At 45.1% G+C, this 20,513-nt stretch overlaps 1 protein-coding gene across 4 annotated transcripts in view; it reads left to right on the top strand.

The window, feature by feature from the left end:
- Positions 1-20,513, top strand: part of LOC309364413 (uncharacterized protein) — a 40,253-nt gene that overhangs the window by 13,986 nt on the left and 5,754 nt on the right. The window contains exons 1-2 of one of the 4 annotated variants that reach the window (XM_081901641.1): positions 2,012-2,199; positions 9,596-11,429. In XM_081901641.1, coding sequence (XP_081757767.1) covers positions 9,610-11,429 — 1,820 coding nt within the window. In that variant the 5' untranslated portion in view covers positions 2,012-2,199; positions 9,596-9,609. Of the gene's footprint in view, positions 1-2,011; positions 2,200-7,383; positions 7,456-9,595; positions 12,237-20,513 lie in introns of those variants that run through there. The other 3 variants (XM_081901640.1, XM_081901638.1, XM_081901639.1) reach the window with 3 other exon arrangements.

The raw sequence follows: 20,513 nt of genomic DNA, 5'->3' as shown, positions 1-20,513 counted from the left end.
TAAAGAGAGCTGGCCAAGAGGGGTGGGCGGAGCTGCTGCTTAGCAACCAAGCAGAGCGGCATGACCTTCACTGAGGAAACGTGCTCGGATTGGCTGGGTGGTTCTGAGGGAGCTTTCCTCTGCTATGTTTGGATGAACGTCTCCCTGCTTTTGCTTGTTTTTTTCCAGGAAAGTGATATCGGCTCTTTTCACAGTAGCATATGCTTGTCACGTAGACAAGAAGTTTGGGGTCAGTTTAGCACAAGGGTCAGCAATCTTTTTCAGCCATGTGGTGGGCCAGACTATATTTTTTTTGGGGGGGGGGTAATGAATGAATTCTTATGCCCCACAAATAGCCCAGAGATGCATTTTAAATAAAAGCACACATTCTGCTCATGTAAAAACACCAGGCAGGTCCCACAAATAACCCAGAGAGGCATTTAAAATAAAAGCATTCTTCTTTTTTTAAATTAATATTCTTGATTGATTAAAAAAATTACATGTCTGTACAAGCATTATGTACTATTTCTTAACAGGTAAAAAAAGAAAGAAAATTGTATAAAATAGAACATTTATAAAGAAAGAAAAAAATAAAGAAGTAGCAAAGATAAGAAACAAATAAATAATAATAATAATAATAATAATAATAATAATAATAATAATAATAATAATAAAAGACAAAGTCCTGGAGCATCCGTGGGCCGGATTGAGAAGGCGATTGGGCTGCACCTGGCCCCTGGGCCTTAGGTTGTCTACCCGTGGTTTAGCAGATGGATGGCCTTATTTCAATGTCCCCTTGGATCCAGCAACCTGAGGGACTGGCACTCAGACAAGTGCCACATCGTGCTCATCCTGAACTTGCAAGGAGCCATTCTTCTGGTCGAAGGTGCCCATCTATGCTTACTCCGTAAGGCGGCTTCTCCATCATCTTCCTGATTGATAGGCCTCCACAAGGAATGTTTCCTTGACCTCAGAGAAATCTCCTGCCTCTGCAGTTCGTTCCTTTACCTGAAACAGCAATGAGGACTAGGATCAAAAATAAAATTCTAAGAGGGAAAACACTTTTTGGGGAGAGTTGAGACGCTCTAGAAGACTTTGGGCAATTAGTGAAACTTTTTAGGGTATCTCCCCCTCACTTTACCAGCTCCTGGGAAATATCTCAGGTGAGGATGTATTTTAATTGATTGTCTGATTTTATGTTAATGTGTTATACATTTGATGTTAGCCGCTCTGAGCCCGGCTTCAGCTGGGGAGGGCAGGATATAAATAAAACATTTATTATTATTATTATTATTATTATTATTATTATTATTATTATTATCTCAGTGAAACTGTCTCTCACCTGCTGCTCCTGCTGCTTCTGGTCCTCTGCCCGACTCAGGAGGAAACCTTCGGCCCGGGCCACCACCTGGGAACTGGTCTCCGCTCCGCATTCCCTCACCCAGTTCTCCATCTCCGGGGGGAGGATAGCCAGGAGCTGCTCCACGATCACCAAATCCAGGATCTGAGCCTTGGTGCGTCTCCCCGGCTTCAGCCACTGACGGCAGAGATGGTGGAGTCGGTTGCAAACCTCTCAGGGTCCCTCGGCCTCCCGGGAGCAGAAATGCCAGCCTTGGGGAGAGTTGAGACAATCCAGAAGACTTTGGGCAATTAGTGAAACGTTTTAGGATATCTCCCCCTCGCTTTACCAGCTCCTGGGAAATATCTCAGTGAAACTGTCTGTTTCACCTGCTGCTTTGCCTAGCTCAGTTGGAAACCTTCGGCCAGGGCCACCGCCTGGAACTGGTCTGCACTCCGCATTCCCTCACCCAGTTCTCCATCTTCTGGGGGGAGAACAGCCAGGAATTGCTCCAGGATCACTAAATCCAAGATCTAAGCCTCGGTGCGTCCCTCCAGCTTCAGCCACTGAGGGCAAAGATGGTGGACTCTTGGGGTCCCTCGGCCTCCCGGGAGCAGAAATGCCAGCATTGTACGCCTAAGCTGAGGGTCTCTTCTGCACCTGCGTTGATCTGCGTGTTTCTTTCCCAGAATCCCGCACTGCGTTCAGCCTGGATGGTCCAACAAGCACTAGCCTCTCTTCCTTCTTCAGAGCCAAAGGAGTCATGTTTCTCCACGGAGGCTGAACCAGCTCCTCCCGTTTCTGCCAGTTTCTGTCTCAAGGTGGAGATTCTCCTCATCTGAGGGGCCGCCAGGTCCTGCAAAGCCAAGAGCAAATTATTGGTGAGTAAATGGTTGCACTGTTGGGCAGGAGATTTTCCCTGAGCAACTGTGGATGAGCCCATCTCGCCACCAGGCTAGAGAGTGCGGAGATTTGAAGATGGACTACAAACCTGAGGGAGCCTCCTTTATTTAATTAATTTTTATTAATTGAATTTACAGGTGAAACTCGAAAAATTAGAATATCATGGGACAGATCATTTATTTCAGTAATTCAACTTAAAAGGTGAAACTAATATATTAGACTCATGACATGCAAAGTGAGATACGTCAAGCCTTTATTTGTTATAATTGTGATGATTACGGCTGATGCAAACCCGAAATTAACAATCTCACCTGTATATACTGCCCTGCACAGAGAGTTACAGCTCCGAGAGTGAAGAAGAAGAAGAGGGAGGGGGTGGAGGAGAAGAAAGAAGAAGAAGAAGAAGACGGAGAAGGAGGAGGGGGGGAGGAGGAGAAGGAAGAAGAAGAAGAAGTAGAAGAAGGATGTTATTATTTATACCCTGCCCATCTGGCTGGGTTTCTAGCATATATAAAACATAATAAAACATTGGCTTTTACCCTGACCCTCGATGTCATGCCCTCCCTTCTCAGAGAGACGATGCCCCTGTGACTCAGGACAGTGCTTGTATAATAGAGACATTAATCTTAGCCTGGTTTCCCCACTACTTCATAAGTACCCAGAACGCACAGGGCAATTCTATGCCTCCCTGCTGCTCTCAGGTACCCATCCTGCTATGACTTGCAATGTTGCTAGATTCTGCACAGCAGCGCTCAAAATTTGCCAGGGGATGACCTGTGCCACAAATGAACATATCAGAGTGCTCTGTAAATTGATAGTTAGAAGTCTTTCATATATCAACCTTTTATGCTCTTCCACACACACCCAATGCTCCTATCCCTTCTTTTAGATTAATTTAAAGGTAAAGGGACCCCTGACCATTAGGTCCAGTTGTGGCCGACTCTGGGGTTGCGGCGCTCATCTCGCTTTATTGGCCGAGGGAGCTGGCATACAGCTTCCAGGTCATGTGGCCAGCATGACTAAGCCGCTTCTGGCGAACCAGAGCAGCGCACGGAAACGCCGTTTACCTTCCCGCAGGAGCGGTACCTATTTATCTACTTGCACTTTGACGTGCTTGCTTTTTTTTTTTTAATAATATTTATTAAAATTTTCAGAAATACAGAAAGAAAAGATTAAAGTACATTCGAAGCCTTATTTTCATATACCCACTTTCCGGGACTCCCTCCTTCCCCCACCCCTACCATATTCCCCTGTCATATTGTTGGTTCCACAAGCTCTCACTTCAAATTAAACCTTAGTTTGTTTAAACCATTAGTCAAATTTAGATTTAAATTTATGCAATCCTCATCAATACACTTAATAAAAGAGAAAAGTTCTCTCCACAGGGCCCGCCCCCTTTCCGTTCCACAATTTCCCTTTTTTTGATGATAAAGACACCCCACACAATAGAAATATAAGAAAATAAGAAGTAAAGAAATATAGTAGATAAACAAAAAAGCCAATCCAGAAAATAGTTGACAAGCCTTTGGATTCTATTTCTCCCCCCCCCCCCCGTCCCCGGCCTAGTTTCCCCCTGACCACCAATCCTTGCCGTCTGCCTGGAATTCTTAAAATCCATAAGTCACATTTTTCCCCCAACTCCCCGCCGGCTCCCTCTTTTTATAAGTATTTTTAAAATTATTTTGAAACCATTCAACTTCAAATCTTTCAATAAAGCTCCCCCTATCGTTCCCTCCAAGCTATAGTCCAGTTTCCTCTTGTTCCGCCGCCAAAACGTTCTAATTCAGAAGTTTAGTAAGTCTGCAGGAGTTATTATTATTCAGGAACAAAAACCTGCGTTCAGTCCCTTCCCCTCTTCAACAGAAAATTCTATTGTCTCCTTTAGCTGAGCACCCTGTAGACACAATATTGTTTCCGTTTTGCAGCTTTCCCAGAAGATAACCAGTCCTGTAAAATTCCGATGGTATTTTTCCACTTACGACCTTCTTTGTAATGTCCCGAAACTCCTCTAGGGGTGTTGTTGTAACTTTGTTTTCTCTAATCCAAAAGTCCGATTATTATCCATGTTTTCGCCATTTTGTATCCAAGTTTTAACAGATTGTAACAAATTGTAGCAAAATTAACCAGCAAAGTCCTCGTATTAAAGTCCTCTTTGAGTTTCCGACTTTGACAGCTACTTTGACAGCTGTCAAAATCTCCTTCACTTTTCACCAGGCTCTCTCCTCAATCACCCCGGTTCCCAGGGGGGGGGTTTACGTTTTCCTTCTCCCTCCATTCTTCCTCCAGCACAGTTCTTGTAGTTTCCCATCGTGGAATTCTTAATTTTTATCAGCAATCCAATTCTTTTTGGACCTTGGTTTTCCAGTCCTTGTTTTGGAAGGTTTACAGTAGGGGGGAGGACTGACTTCCTTTTTGGATCCCCCCCCGCTCGTGCCAAATCCGAAAAAATTTCTTTTTTTTTCTCCTTTTAAACCCGGTTTCCAAATTACTCACGGGTTGTTGTTAAAATCCGAATTCTCAATGGAAGAAGTCAGCGCTCTCCGCCGGATGGCATGCGGCTTCGCTCGGCAGGGATAGCGGTGGACTCAAAGCACCACGCTTCTCCCCGGCACCCGATCCGTAGCCTTTAAAAAGGCTCCTTCACGAGTCGGGAGGGCGCTAGCGGTGCCAGCCGAGTCTCCATGTCCACGGCCTCCGTGGCTGTGGTTTTTAAGGGTCCCCGCATCGCCGGTGCGGTAGGACCCAGCCCCTGCCGAGCAGGCTCCCTCCGGAGCTCGGAGGGAGTCCGCCATTCGGCGATGGCGCCAACCCGGAAGTCTCCCACTTTGACGTGCTTTCGAACCACTATGGACCGAGCAACGGGAGCTCACCCCGTCGCAGGGATTCGAGCCGCCGACCTTCTGATCGGCAAGTCCTAGGCTCTGTGGTTTAACCCATTTTAGCTTCCTTTAAATTCTTATAGACTTTTATATTCACCTTTTCATACCTTTTAGCTTTCCAAAACACTTTTCAAATTTTAAATGACTGTATCCCACCCTTTTATGCTGGTCTAGGACAGTAAGAAAAAAATTGTATTGTAAGAAAACACCAAACATTAAAAACTTCCTGATACAGGGCTGAGACTTCCCAGGGAATGCTGGGAACTTTAGCTCTGTGAGGGGAAATATATCTCCTAACTCTGCTTAACGAACTACGCTTCCCAGGATCCCCGGCGGGGGACAATGACGGCAGATTTGTTTAAAATGGTTCGATACTGCTTTAAATGTATAGTTCTGATGGGGCGTTTTCAGGTCTACAGGCTGACCTCGTGCATACAACAGAATCCACCCTAATTTGTATACTTCGTCTTTTTCTATTTCCTTATCCTGCGTCCCCTGCTCTGAGTAACACCTTGCCACTATTCTGTGATGTTTTTGTAAGGCCTAATAAAGTTATTGTTCAACTAAGTTGGCAGGGTTTCAGGTTGGGGTGGCGAAGCTTTGCTTTTCCGGGAGGAATATATTTGGCACAATTTATTTGGCTTCTGAAGTCACTGCTATGCCATGAGGACTGGGAACCGTCCTGCCACCAAACATCTGCCTCAGGGTATCTTTCTATGACATCTGGAAACCAACAACTCAGCTGGTGAGCGAAGGGAGAAGTCACCAGGTTGTGAAGATTGTGGAGCATCTTTGGTGGCAGCCCTGTGTCAGGAAGAGCATTTAAGGCAGCCCACTACAGAGTCGACACACACCAACCTCTGGAACAGGCAGCCCCACCTGCAGTGGGTCACCCCCTTTGAGAGCGGTCAGTTGTTCCGTCTTCTCCAGGCTCAGCTTCAGCAAACAGCAAAATCAAGCCAATGTGTACCTGCTGAGGCTGACACTCAGGGAACCAGGCGGTGGGCCTTCTTGGTGGTGACGCCCGCCCTGTGGAACATCCTCCCATCAGGTGTCAAGGAAATAAACAACTATCTGACTTGTACCAGACATCCGAAGGCAGCCCTGTTTAGGGAAGCTTATAATGTTTAATAGGTTATTGTATTTTAAGATTCTGTTGGAAGCCGCCCAGAGTGGCTGGGGAAACCCAGCCAGATGGGTGGGGTATAAATAATAAATGATGATGATGATGATGATGATGCTTCTGTTGGGAACCGCCCAGAGTGGCTGGGGAAATCCCGCCAGATGGGAGGGGTATAAATTATTATTACTCGGGAGGAAGCTCCTTTCAGCCAGGCTCCTCTTTGCTTTTCTAGCTCTGTCTGCTTCCTCACCCACCCTCTTCAAATGGGCAGAAGCAGCAAGGAGAGGGAGCCTATGTGGTGGACGTGTAAAAAACTAAAGGGCTTCTGGGAAATGATACACAATGAACTTTTAAAAATCATTAAAATTACCTTTGTTAAAAAAAACCAGAGGCTTTTTTACTAGGAGTAATAGGAGAAATGCCAAGGAAGCAAGAGACTGTTTATTTATGCGACTACAGGGGCCAGATGCTACTAGCCCAGATGTGGAAAGAAGGAAAGGTCCCAAAGAAAGAAGAATGGGAAACTCAAGATGATGGAGTCTGCCGAAACGGCTAAACTAACCGTGAAGATCAGTTCACCTGGCGTGCTCTGGTCCAGGGGGTCACGAAGGGTCGGACACGACTAAACGACTAAACAACAACAACCACCGTCCAGATCAGGCACCAAAATGAGAAGAAATTCGGTCTAGAATGGGAAAGTTTTATGGATTATTTTAGAGAACACTGTCAAAACGTCAAAACATTAGCAAGTTTGGTGTAACATTTATGAACTAAGAATAGAATTAGGAGGGGGGAAATAAGTTGAAATTAATTGTAGAAATGTAATTATATGCAAGGAGAATAAAGGGGGGGAATGGAAACCAGGGGGGCTAGGGGGAAAGCCATTTATTGCAAATTTGGATTGGATATGTAGGCACCAAAAGGAAAAATGTTATTTTGAAAATTGAAAATAAAAAATATATATATTTTTAAAAATAGTTTAGAAAACGTTTTGGGCGCCCGTGCAGCTGATCCAGCGGGGCTTTCCGGAGGCGAGACCAGCGCCTCTCCTGCTCTTTGCCCGGAGAATCCCAGAGGCTCCTGCCGCTCGGCTCCGAAACGGTTAAGAGCAGCGGCGACAGAGAGCTGAGATTCCTAGAGCGGAGGAAAAAAGGCTGTCCGCTTCCTGTCCCGCTTGGGGAGGAAGATGCCGAACATGGCGGCGGCTGTCTTTCCACGCGGAGGCGCTGGATGTGCGTCCTATTGTTATATATTATAATTGGGGGGGGGAGTGGGGGGCTGCTGGAGGGAGCTGTGGGGAGGGATTAAAAAAAAACCCTGTTAGGCAAACCGTTTCAATGTAATTTTTTTTTCTGCGTCTCCTTTTTCTAGTCGTCAGTTTATCCAGATTTTCACATTTTTAAAGATCTCTTGAAAATTGGTTAGCATTTTGGTGCAGATCTCGCCTAATGCTCACGCTTTTGTAAAGGGTATTTCCCCAAATATTTACATTTACCATAATTAATGCATTCTGTGTATAATTCCGCTAAAATAATGCATTTATAGGGCTTTCCCCCTTTGTATGGGGGTAGGAAATATTTTCCCAATGGAAGGGCAGATCTTTCTCCTGCTCTCCTCCCTGCAGGCCAACTTGGGCAGGTGGGGGACCTTCCTTGGGCTCCCCATAGATAGGGCTTGGGGTCAAGGCAAACCCTTAAGCATTGGGAAACCTTCTGCTGGGGCTCCCCCTGTAACTTGTAATCATTTTTATCCGGCCTGATTTTATTATAATTTATTAAATCGTATACCTGAGGCCTTATACAGACAGGCTAATGCTACTACTAGTACTAGTACTATTACTACTACTACTACCCCTGAGCACCCTCTCCCACCAGTGTCTTGCCTAGGTAATGGACTGGATGAAAGCCAACAAATTGAAGCTCAATCCAGATAAGAGTGAGGCTCAGTTAGTGGGTGGTTCCCTAGAGCAGATGGCTGGAAGGTCTTGATGGGGTTACACTTCCTCTGAAGGAGCAGGTTCATAGCTTGGGGGTAATCCTGGATCCGTTGCTTGAGGCTCAGATGGCCTGGAGTGCCTTTCATCACCTTTGGCTGGTAGCCCAGCTACACCCCTATCTGGACAAGGATAGCCTATCTACCATTGTCTATGCTCTGGGAACTTCAAGGTTAGATATAGATATGCGTTATACGTAGGGCCGCCTCTGAAGATAGTTTGGAAACTTCAGCTAGTGCAGAATTCAGCGGCCAGGCTGCTCACTGGAGTAAGACGGTTTGAGCATATTTCCCCCTTCCTGGTCCGACTGCACTGGCTACCAGTTAGTTTCCGGGCTCAATTCAAGGTGCTGGTTTTGACCTATAAAGCCTTACATGGCTCAGGATCACAATACTTCAAGGGCTGCTTCTTTCCATATGAACCTAGCCAGATCCTGAGGTCCTCCTTCGTGGGCCTTCTCCTCAAGTGGTCTGGAGGGTGGCAACACGAGAACAGGGTCTTCTCTGCAGTGGCTCCCTGTCTGTGGAATGCTCTCCCCAGGGAAGTTCACCTGGCGCCTTCCTTATACTCCCCATGATTCAGAGCATTCCTCTCAAAGCTTCTCCTTTTTTATGTCCATGGAGCTTTCATGGCATAATACTGGAGTGGGTTGCCAGTTTCTTCTCCAGGTGGATCACATTTAGTCTAAACTCTCGGCTGACCTGTCTGTCTTAGGTGGCCCTGCATGGCATAGGTCATAGCCGAGTTATTCAAGCCCCTTCGCTACGACAAGGCAGTGATGCATGAAGGGGTATACACCTTTAGGTGCCATGCAAACATGTTCCTTTTTAACCAGGTTTTTGCTTGATATGCTTGACATCCTATAGTCTTTTTCAAACGTGGCTCTTTTTTGGGGGGTGTTATTGGGTTGGGTTTTATTCTGATTATATATGATGTGATCTTTTCTGTGAACCATGCTGAGTCCTTCGGGTGTAGGGCAGTATATAAACTCAATAAATAATAATACCATATTAATGCAATACTAATACTTTCATTATTTGTACCCCACGGATCTGACTGGGTTGCCCCAGCCACTCTAGCTGGTTTCTAACAAATATAAAAGCATAACAAAACATTTAAAACTTCCCTCTACATAGCTGCCTCCAGTTGTCTTCTAAAAGGTGTATAGTTGTTTGTTTCCTAGACATCTGACGGAATAGCTTTCCCCAGGGTGGGCACCACTACCAAGAAGCCCCTCTACCTCGTTCCCTGTAAGTTCCCTTCTCACAGTGAAGGAACTGCCACAAGGCCCTGGGACATGGATCTTGGTGTCCTGACTGAATGATTAGGGTGAAGACATTCCTTTAACATTTCATCAGTTTGCCTTTTTATTCCATCAGGAGTTGTTGAAGGGATGCTGGCAGAAGGGGAACAATCAGAAGTGTCACCAAAAGGATCCAAAGAACAAAGGAATATGAGGGTTCAAGATGGAGGCAGCAGGCGAGAGGGGAGACGAAAGCAGAAGCCGGCGGGTGACTTTGGTACGTTTCAGGATGTTGAAAATCAAATTCACAGAGAGGAGAAAAAGCATGAATGCAGCGTGTGTGGAAAGAGTTTTGGTCGTCGCTCAACTCTTACTATACATCAAAGAGTACACACAGGGGAGAAACCGTATACATGTTTAGAGTGTGGAAAGAGCTTCAGTCACAGTACTGCCCTTATCTTGCATCGAAGAACTCATACAGGAGAGAAACCATATATATGTTCCGAGTGTGGAAAGAGCTTCAGTGAACGTGGCCATCTTACTAGGCATCAAAGAACTCATACAGGGGACAAACCATATATATGTTCCGAGTGTGGAAAGAGCTTCAGTGAACGTGGCCATCTTACTAGGCATCAAAGAACTCATACAGGGGAGAAACCGTATAAATGCTTGGAGTGTGGAAAGAGCTACAGTCACTGTGGTGCCCTTACCTTGCATCAAAGAACTCATACAGGAGAGAAACCGTATACATGTTCAGAGTGTGGAAAGAGCTTCAGTCGATGTGGCCATCTTACCTTGCATCAAAGATCTCATACAGGGGAGAAACCGTATACATGTTTAGAGTGTGGAAGGAGCTTCCGTCGATGTGACCAGCTTACTTCGCATCAAAGAACTCATGCAGGAGAGAAACCGTATACATGTTCAGAGTGTGGAAAGAGCTTCAGTCAGATTAGCAACCTTAAGTTGCATCAAAGAACTCATACAGGGGAGAAACCGTATACATGTTTAGAGTGTGGAAGGAGCTTCCGTCGATGTGACCAGCTTACCTCGCATCAAAGAACTCATACAGGAGAGAAACCGTATACATGTTCAGAGTGTGGAAAGAGCTTCAGTCAGATTAGCAACCTTAAGTTGCATCAAAGAACTCATACAGGGGAGAAACCGTATAAATGCTTGGAGTGTGGAAAGAGCTACAGTCACTGTGGTGCCCTTACCTTGCATCAAAGATCTCATACAGGGGAAAAACTTTATACGTGTTCAGAGTGTGGAAAGAGTTTCAGTCACATTGGTGCCCTTACCTCACATCAAAGATCTCATACAGGGGAAAAACCGTATACATGTTCAGAGTGTGGAAAGAGTTTCAGTCACATTGGTGCCCTTACTTCACATCAAAGATCTCATACAGGGGAAAAACCGTATACATGTTCGGAGTGTGGAAGGAGCTTCAGTAAGAGTAGCTCACTTAAGTCGCATCAAAGAACTCATACAGGGGAGAAACCGCATACGTGTTTGGAGTGTGGAATGCGCTTCGCTCGCAGCAATGCGCTTACTAGACATCAACAAACTCATCGAGGCAGCAAACCTTGTAAATGCTGGGAATGTGGCAAGAGCTTCAGTCGCATTGACTACCTTTCCTCACATGAAAGAATTCATATAGGGGAGAAACAATATACATGTTTGGAGTGTGGAAAGAGCTTCAGTCGCATTGACTACCTTTCCTCGCATCAAAGATTGCACACAGGAGAGAAACCTTATAAATGTTTGGAGTGTAGGAAGAGCTTCAGTCGTGGTAGCCAACTCAGGTTGCATCAAAGAATTCATACAGGAGAGAAACCGTATACATGTTCAGAGTGTGGAAGGAGCTTCAGGTGCAGTAGCTCCCTTATGTTGCATCAACGAACTCATACAGGAGAGAAACCGTATACATGTTTGGAGTGTGGAAGGAGCTTCAGTCGCAGTAGCTCCCTTAAGTCGCATCAAAGAACTCATACAGGAGAGAAACCGTATACATGTTCAGAGTGTGGAAAGAGCTTCAGTCACCATAGCGCCTTTAAGCCGCATCAAAGAACTCATACAGGAGAGAAACCGTATACATGTTCGGAGTGTGGAAAAAGCTTCAGTCACCATAGCGCCTTTAAGTTGCATCAAAGAACTCATACAGGAGAGAAACCGTATACATGTTCGGAGTGTGGAAAAAGCTTCAGTCGTAGTAGCTCCCTTAAGTCGCATCAAAGAATTCATACAGGAGAGAAACCGTATACATGTTCAGAGTGTGGAAAGAGCTTCAGTCACCATAGTGCCTTTAAGTTGCATCAAAGAATTCATACAGGAGAGAAACCGTATACATGTTTGGAGTGTGGAAAAAGCTTCAGTCGTAGTGGTAACCTTACTAGCCACCAAAGAACTAATAGAAACTCATAGAACTCTTAGAAATGTTTGGCGTATGGAAAGAACTTCAGTGACAGGGACTCCCTTCCTAAACAGTAAAGAACTTGTACAAGGGAAACATCTTAGAAAGGGTTGGCGTGTGGGAAGATCTTTAATCATATGAAATAACTCCTACAGAGAGTAAACCAATGATCGTGTTCTGGTCCCCCCAGGACAGCCATTATTGGAGTGGAAGAACTTTCTGACAGTAAGAGCTGTTTTGACAATGGAACAGTCTCCCTCGGGAGGTGGCGGGCTCTCCTTCCTTGGAGGTTTTTAAGCAGAGGTGGGATGGGCTTCTGCTATGGATGCCTTAGCCGTTATTACTTCATTGCTGGGGTTGGACTAGATGACCCATGGGGTTCCTTATAACTACAGTTCTATGATTCTATATACATCATCTGCTAGACAGCTGTTGTCACAAGCTTGGCAAATCCGGAGATATACTTGATCATCAGATAATGCCAATATTATTCACTTGGACTGTGCTGTTTGAATCCATGTACAAGTCTAGGTGCCCATTCTATAGTTTTGCTTTTCATATTCTAATTTTCATTTGCTGTTATATGTAGCGCTTCCAAAGCAAGGAAGGATTGGACTCTGATTAATAAAATACACACGAGGCTTGACCAGCAAGACTTTGGGAGGGGTGCGTATAATAATTCTCTCCTCCCCCCCCCCCTTGGCCCAGGTCGTTTTATTCACAAAAGAACTTTTTACACAGTGTTTGCAAGAACCGATCAGATTTCCTCTGAGCATTTCTAAAAATGCCACGTGGGATAAAGGAAGGAAGGGTAGTATTCACCATCTCTTTGTGAACTCTCTTCCTGAACTCTCTTCCTGGCCCTAAGATCTATCTAAAGATTAACAAACTACATCAAAGTAACCTATTAACTTTATGGCCTAGGATGCCTGGTGCAGCAACCGGCAACTGGTCTGTGTCCTAGAATGCTTATACGTGCTTGTCAGACATAGAGAAATGGCAGTAGAGAAAAATGGCGTGGATGTAGAGGCTTGTGGGATTTGATCAGAAATTATTGTCAATGAATCAAACCCAGTCAGCGCAGTGTTTTCATCGCGGACACAATGGCTTGATGCATATTTTATAATTCCTCATAGTAATCCCTTCTGATCCCTACAGTTATAGCTGCTATCTCTGTTTCATGTGCATCATAAAATGAAACAGAAAAAGCTTTACGAAAATAAAATCTTTATGAACTTTTTTAAAAAACCCTCATGAGTCCCACCTACACTGGAAAAAAAATGTGGGATCTGCTCACATCCCTCATGGTTAGCTTACAGCAATGCACCATACACACAGATATCGTAGAAGGTTGGGTCACAGGCTGTAGCTGGTGCAGAACGCAATAGCCAGGTGGCTTGTGTGAGCAAGGTAAAAAAGGTAAAGGATCCCTGGACAGTTAAGTCCAGTCAAGGGCGACTGTGGGGTTGCAGCGCTCATCTTGCTTTCAGGCAGAGGGTGCTGGCGTTTGTCCACAGACAGCTTTCTGGGTCATATGGCCAGCAGGACTAAACCGCTTCTGGCGCAATGGAACACCGTGACGGAAACCAGAACTCACGAAAACACTGTTTGCCTTCCTGCCACAGTGGTACCTATTTACCTAATTGCACCGGCGTGCTTTCGAACTACTAGGTTGGCAGGAGCTGGGGCAGAGCAGCAGGAGCTCACTCCGTCGCACAGATTCAAACCGCCAACCTTGCCATCAGCAAGCCCAAGAGGCTCAGTGGTTTAGACCACAGTGCCATCCACGTCAGGCTTGTGGGAGGAAACTACTGCCAGCATAGAACACCTTGCTAGTGGGATTTGCACTTGCTACCAATCTGCTACTGGGCTGAGTTCAAGGAGTTTGTACTCACATGCAAGTCCCTGTTCTGCTCAGTCCCAGATATACAACAGAGATTCTCCTGCAAGTTCCAAAGATCTCCAAAGCACACACCCAGAATGGGGCTTTTAGTGTCACTGTCTGTGTTCTGTGGAATGGCATCCCTTTCGGGGGAGGGGTAGGGAATTGGGACATTTTCCACCTTTTCCAGCTGGATAAATAGATTTTAATAATGGGTGTCCACTTGTTACGGTTTTAGTCTTATTTTTATTTGTTGCCTTGGTGTATATAACTGCTTTTTAAAACATTTTTTATATAAATTGCCTTGAGACGGTGGTTTAGAAGGCAATCAATTATTTTTTAAAAATATTTTTAAAATACTTTTACGTTTATACATTTCACTAATTTTACAATCATTTTGACATTTCAAGGTTTGACTTCCTTCCCCCTCTTTCTGCGCTTCCTTAAATTTATCTTTAATATCTTCTGCATATCCAAATTAACTTAATTTGCTCATTTATTCATCTTCTTTAAATATATGCTGGTATGAAACTGCAGGTTATTACAATAATCCTACCAATGTTTTTATCTGTTTACAATTTATCTGTAAATATTCAATAAACCATTTCCATTCTTTTATTTTAAAAAAATGTTATCTTGATTTCTTATTCTTCTGGTAAGTTTCGCCATGGGCAATCATATTTAAGGCAATCCTGTGGATTTTTGTTAAATGGGAAAACGGTAGATAAACAGAAGCAGAGCTATAGAAATAGATATACGGAAGATATACACAAATAGATAAATCTCGCTGGACCAAAAGAATAAGACTTGTGATGCTGACACACAGTCGTTAAACCCGTTGAGTATTGCCAGTTAATTTACTTGCATTTCTGAAGATATATTATCATCAAGCAGAGTAAAAGGGAACCTTACCGAGAGAGGACATGATCCTGCAAATCTCCTTCATAATTTGGCTGTTCAGGGCTCTCTGGTCAGGACCCAGCAAAGCCCATTCCTCTTCAGTGAAACTGAGTCCTGAGAGAGAGAGAAGGCAGGTGGGGAAAATGCTTCCTTGCAAATATCAAAATAGACCGGCCTACAAGCAAAATCCCAGAGCCTTGTTAAGGGGAAGTGAATGGGCATTACCCTCAGGATTAATATACATTGGTACCTTGGTTCTCAAACTTAATCCATTCCGGATGTCTGTTCCCAAACCAAAGCATTCCAAAACCAAGGCGCGCTTTCCCATAGAAAGTAATGCAAAATGGATTAATCCGTCCCAGATTTCTGAAAACAACCTCTAAAACAGCAATTGAACATGAATTTTACCATCTAACGAGACCATTAATCCATAAAATGAAAGCAATAAACAATGCACTGCAATCACACGATCAATCAGTCGGTAGCTGAAGTGGGTTCCACACAGTCACAAAAACAAAACAAAAAGAGCCACAAAAACAAAAATGAAAATTAAATAGCAAACACAGACAGACCTCAGCGTAACACTCACAATTGAATCAAGGCACTCAAAACGGAGGCACATTCGGCTTCCCCAAAAAGTTTGCAAACTGGAACACTTACTTCCGGGTTTGCAGTGTTTGGGTTCCAAGTTGTTGGAGTACCAAGGCGTTTGAGAACCAAGGTACCACTGTAGAGGCTGGAGAAGCTTTTTTTCCCCACCTGGGAGCCTCTTTCCATTCAAGACAATATTTGGGGCGGATCCAGAGGAAAAATTTTCTACCTCCATCCAAGGAAACAACAGGCAAGATCAAGGGCCAGAGAGAGGCTTGGAGGGCCGCAGTTAGTGCCCCTGACTATGATGCCTGAGGTTCCCCGCTCCTGATTCAAATCTTCATGAGTGGCGTTGACAGCCTTCCTAGTGGGTAGCAAGATAGCGGTACTGGCAGGGTCCCCGGGCCTGATTCCCTCTACCTGATTTGGTGACCCAAGGAGAGATGGCTGAGTACAAATCGTCAGCACGGTTTCATCACCTGCGAGAGACAAAGAGGTCAGGAATGTTGGAAGGTCAACAGCAGGGATCATGCAGTTTATCAGCTAAGGGTTAAATCTGGTAGTGTTTAAAGAGAGCTGGCCAAGAGGGGTGGGCGGAGCTGCTGCTTAGCAACCAAGCAGAGCGGCATGACCTTCACTGAGGAAACGTGCTCGGATTGGCTGGGTGGTTCTGAGGGAGCTTTCCTCTGCTATGTTTGGATGAACGTCTCCCTGCTTTTGCTTGTTTTTTTCCAGGAAAGTGATATCGGCTCTTTTCACAGTAGCATATGCTTGTCACGTAGACAAGAAGTTTGGGGTCAGTTTAGCACAAGGGTCAGCAATCTTTTTCAGCCATGTGGTGGGCCAGACTATATTTTTGGGGGGGGGGTAATGAATGAATTCTTATGCCCCACAAATAGCCCAGAGATGCATTTTAAATAAAAGCACACATTCTGCTCATGTAAAAACACCAGGCAGGTCCCACAAATAACCCAGAGAGGCATTTAAAATAAAAGCATTCTTCTTTTTTTAAATTAATATTCTTGATTGATTAAAAAAATTACATGTCTGTACAAGCATTATGTACTATTTCTTAACAGGTAAAAAAAGAAAGAAAATTGTATAAAATAGAACATTTATAAAGAAAGAAAAAAATAAAGAAGTAGCAAAGATAAGAAACAAATAAATAAATAATAATAATAATAATAATAATAATAATAATAATAAAAGACAAAGTCCTGGAGCATCCGTGGGCCGGATTGAGAAGGCGATTGGGCTGCACCTGGCCCCTGGGCCTTAGGTTGTCTACCCGTGGTTTAGCAGATGGATGGCCTTATTTCAATGTCCCCTTGGATCCAGCAACCTGAGGGACTGGCACTCAGACAAGTGCCACATCGTGCTCATCCTGAACTTGCAAGGAGCCATTCTTCTGGTCGAAGGTGCCCATCTATGCTTACTCCGTAAGGCGGCTTCTCCATCATCTTCCTGATTGATAGGCCTCCACAAGGAATGTTTCCTTGACCTCAGAGAAATCTCCTGCCTCTGCAGTTCGTTCCTTTACCTGAAACAGCAATGAGGACTAGGATCAAAAATAAAATTCTAAGAGGGAAAACACTTTTTGGGGAGAGTTGAGACGCTCTAGAAGACTTTGGGCAATTAGTGAAACTTTTTAGGGTATCTCCCCCTCACTTTACCAGCTCCTGGGAAATATCTCAGGTGAGGATGTATTTTAATTGATTGTCTGATTTTATGTTAATGTGTTATACATTTGATGTTAGCCGCTCTGAGCCCGGCTTCAGCTGGGGAGGGCAGGATATAAATAAAACATTTATTATTATTATTATTATTATTATTATTATTATTATTATTATTATTATTATCTCAGTGAAACTGTCTCTCACCTGCTGCTCCTGCTGCTTCTGGTCCTCTGCCCGACTCAGGAGGAAACCTTCGGCCCGGGCCACCACCTGGGAACTGGTCTCCGCTCCGCATTCCCTCACCCAGTTCTCCATCTCCGGGGGGAGGATAGCCAGGAGCTGCTCCACGATCACCAAATCCAGGATCTGAGCCTTGGTGCGTCTCCCCGGCTTCAGCCACTGACGGCAGAGATGGTGGAGTCGGTTGCAAACCTCTCAGGGTCCCTCGGCCTCCCGGGAGCAGAAATGCCAGCCTTGGGGAGAGTTGAGACAATCCAGAAGACTTTGGGCAATTAGTGAAACGTTTTAGGATATCTCCCCCTCGCTTTACCAGCTCCTGGGAAATATCTCAGTGAAACTGTCTGTTTCACCTGCTGCTTTGCCTAGCTCAGTTGGAAACCTTCGGCCAGGGCCACCGCCTGGAACTGGTCTGCACTCCGCATTCCCTCACCCAGTTCTCCATCTTCTGGGGGGAGAACAGCCAGGAATTGCTCCAGGATCACTAAATCCAAGATCTAAGCCTCGGTGCGTCCCTCCAGCTTCAGCCACTGAGGGCAAAGATGGTGGACTCTTGGGGTCCCTCGGCCTCCCGGGAGCAGAAATGCCAGCATTGTACGCCTAAGCTGAGGGTCTCTTCTGCACCTGCGTTGATCTGCGTGTTTCTTTCCCAGAATCCCGCACTGCGTTCAGCCTGGATGGTCCAACAAGCACTAGCCTCTCTTCCTTCTTCAGAGCCAAAGGAGTCATGTTTCTCCACGGAGGCTGAACCAGCTCCTCCCGTTTCTGCCAGTTTCTGTCTCAAGGTGGAGATTCTCCTCATCTGAGGGGCCGCCAGGTCCTGCAAAGCCAAGAGCAAATTATTGGTGAGTAAATGGTTGCACTGTTGGGCAGGAGATTTTCCCTGAGCAACTGTGGATGAGCCCATCTCGCCACCAGGCTAGAGAGTGCGGAGATTTGAAGATGGACTACAAACCTGAGGGAGCCTCCTTTATTTAATTAATTTTTATTTATTGAATTTACAGGTGAAACTCGAAAAATTAGAATATCATGGGACAGATCATTTATTTCAGTAATTCAACTTAAAAGGTGAAACTAATATATTAGACTCATGACATGCAAAGTGAGATACGTCAAGCCTTTATTTGTTATAATTGTGATGATTACGGCTGATGCAAACCCGAAATTAACAATCTCACCTGTATATACTGCCCTGCACAGAGAGTTACAGCTCCGAGAGTGAAGAAGAAGAAGAAGAGGGAGGGGGTGGAGGAGAAGAAAGAAGAAGAAGAAGAAGACGGAGAAGGAGGAGGGGGTGAGGAGGAGAAGGAAGAAGAAGAAGAAGTAGAAGAAGGATGTTATTATTTATACCCTGCCCATCTGGCTGGGTTTCTAGCATATATAAAACATAATAAAACATTGGCTTTTACCCTGACCATCGATGTCATGCCCTCCCTTCTCAGAGAGACGATGCCCCTGTGACTCAGGACAGTGCTTGTATAATAGAGACATTAATCTTAGCCTGGTTTCCCCACTACTTCATAAGTACCCAGAACGCACAGGGCAATTCTATGCCTCCCTGCTGCTCTCAGGTACCCATCCTGCTATGACTTGCAATGTTGCTAGATTCTGCACAGCAGCGCTCAAAATTTGCCAGGGGATGACCTGTGCCACAAATGAACATATCAGAGTGCTCTGTAAATTGATAGTTAGAAGTCTTTCATATATCAACCTTTTATGCTCTTCCACACACACCCAATGCTCCTATCCCTTCTTTTAGATTAATTTAAAGGTAAAGGGACCCCTGACCATTAGGTCCAGTTGTGGCCGACTCTGGGGTTGCGGCGCTCATCTCGCTTTATTGGCTGAGGGAGCTGGCATACAGCTTCCGGGTCATGTGGCCAGCATGACTAAGCCGCTTCTGGTGAACCAGAGCAGCGCACGGAAACGCCGTTTACCTTCCCGCAGGAGCGGTACCTATTTATCTACTTGCACTTTGACGTGCTTTCGAACCGCTATGGACCGAGCAACGGGAACTCACCCCGTCGCGGGGATTCGAGCCGCCGAGCTTCTGATGGGCAAGTCCTAGGCTCTGTGGTTTAACCCATTTTAGCTTCCTTTAAATTCTTATAGACTTTTATATTCACCTTTTCATACTTTTTAGCTTTCCAAAACACTTTTCAAATTTTAAATGACTGTATCCCACCCTTTTATGCTGGTTTATGATGGTAATAAAAAATTTGTATTGTAAGAAAACACCAAACATTAAAAACTTCCTGATACAGGGCTGCGACTTCCCAGGGAATGCTGGGAACTTTAGCTCTGTGAGGGAAAATGTGTCTCCTAACAGCTCTGCTTAACAAACTGTGCTTCCCAGGATCCCCGGCGGGGGACAACGACAACGGCATTTAAATGGTTTGATACTGCTTTGAATGTATAGTTCAGATGGGGTGTTATCAGGTCTACAGGCTGACCTCGTGCATACAACACGATCCACCCTAATTTGTATACTTCATCTTTTTCTATTTCCTTATCCTGCGTCCCCTGCTCTGAGTAACACCTTGCCACTATTCTGTGATGTTTTTGTAAGGCCTAATAAAGGTATTGTTCAACTAACTTGGCAGGGTTTCAGGTTGGGGTGGCGAAGCTTTGCTTTTCCGGGAGGAATACATTTGGCACAATTTATTTGGCTTCTGAAATCACTGCTATGCCATGAGGACTGAGAACGTCTTGAAAAAGGAAAGCTCAGATTGCTCTCTATAATCTCTTCTTTTGCAGCCTTCTAGGGTTTATACCGTCCTGCCACCAAACATCTGCCTCAGGGTATCTTTCCATGACATCTGGAAACCAACAACTCAGGGTATCTTTCCATGACATCTGGAAACCAACAACTCAGCTAGCGGGTGAAGGGAGGAGTCAGCAGGTTGTGAAGACTGCGGCGCATCTTTGGGGGCAGCCCTGTATCAGGAAGAGTCGACACACACCAGCCTCTGGAACAGGCAGCCCCACCTGCAGTGGGTCACCCCCTTTGGGAGCAGTCCATTGTTCCGTCTTCTCCAGGCTCAGCTCAGCAAACAGCAAAATCAAGCCAATATGTACCTGCTGAGGCCGACACTCAGGGAACCAGGCAGTGGGCCTTCTTGGTGGTGACGCCCGCCCTGTGGAACGTCCTCCCATCAGGTGTCAAGGAAATAAACAACTATCTGACTTGTAGCAGACATCTGAAGGCAGCCCTGTTTAGGGAAGCTTATAATGTTTAATAGGTTATTGTATTTTAAGATTCTGTTGGAAGCCGCCCAGAGTGGCTGGGGAAACCCAGCCAGATGGGTGGGGTATAAATAATAAATGATGATGATGATGATGATGATGATGATGCTTC

This window comes from Podarcis melisellensis (genome assembly GCF_964234715.1).
Source record: "Podarcis melisellensis genome assembly, chromosome: 2".
Lineage (NCBI taxonomy): Eukaryota > Metazoa > Chordata > Lepidosauria > Squamata > Lacertidae > Podarcis > Podarcis melisellensis.
The sequence above is the reverse complement of the archived record's forward strand: the minus strand, read 5'-3'. Positions and strand labels throughout refer to the sequence as shown.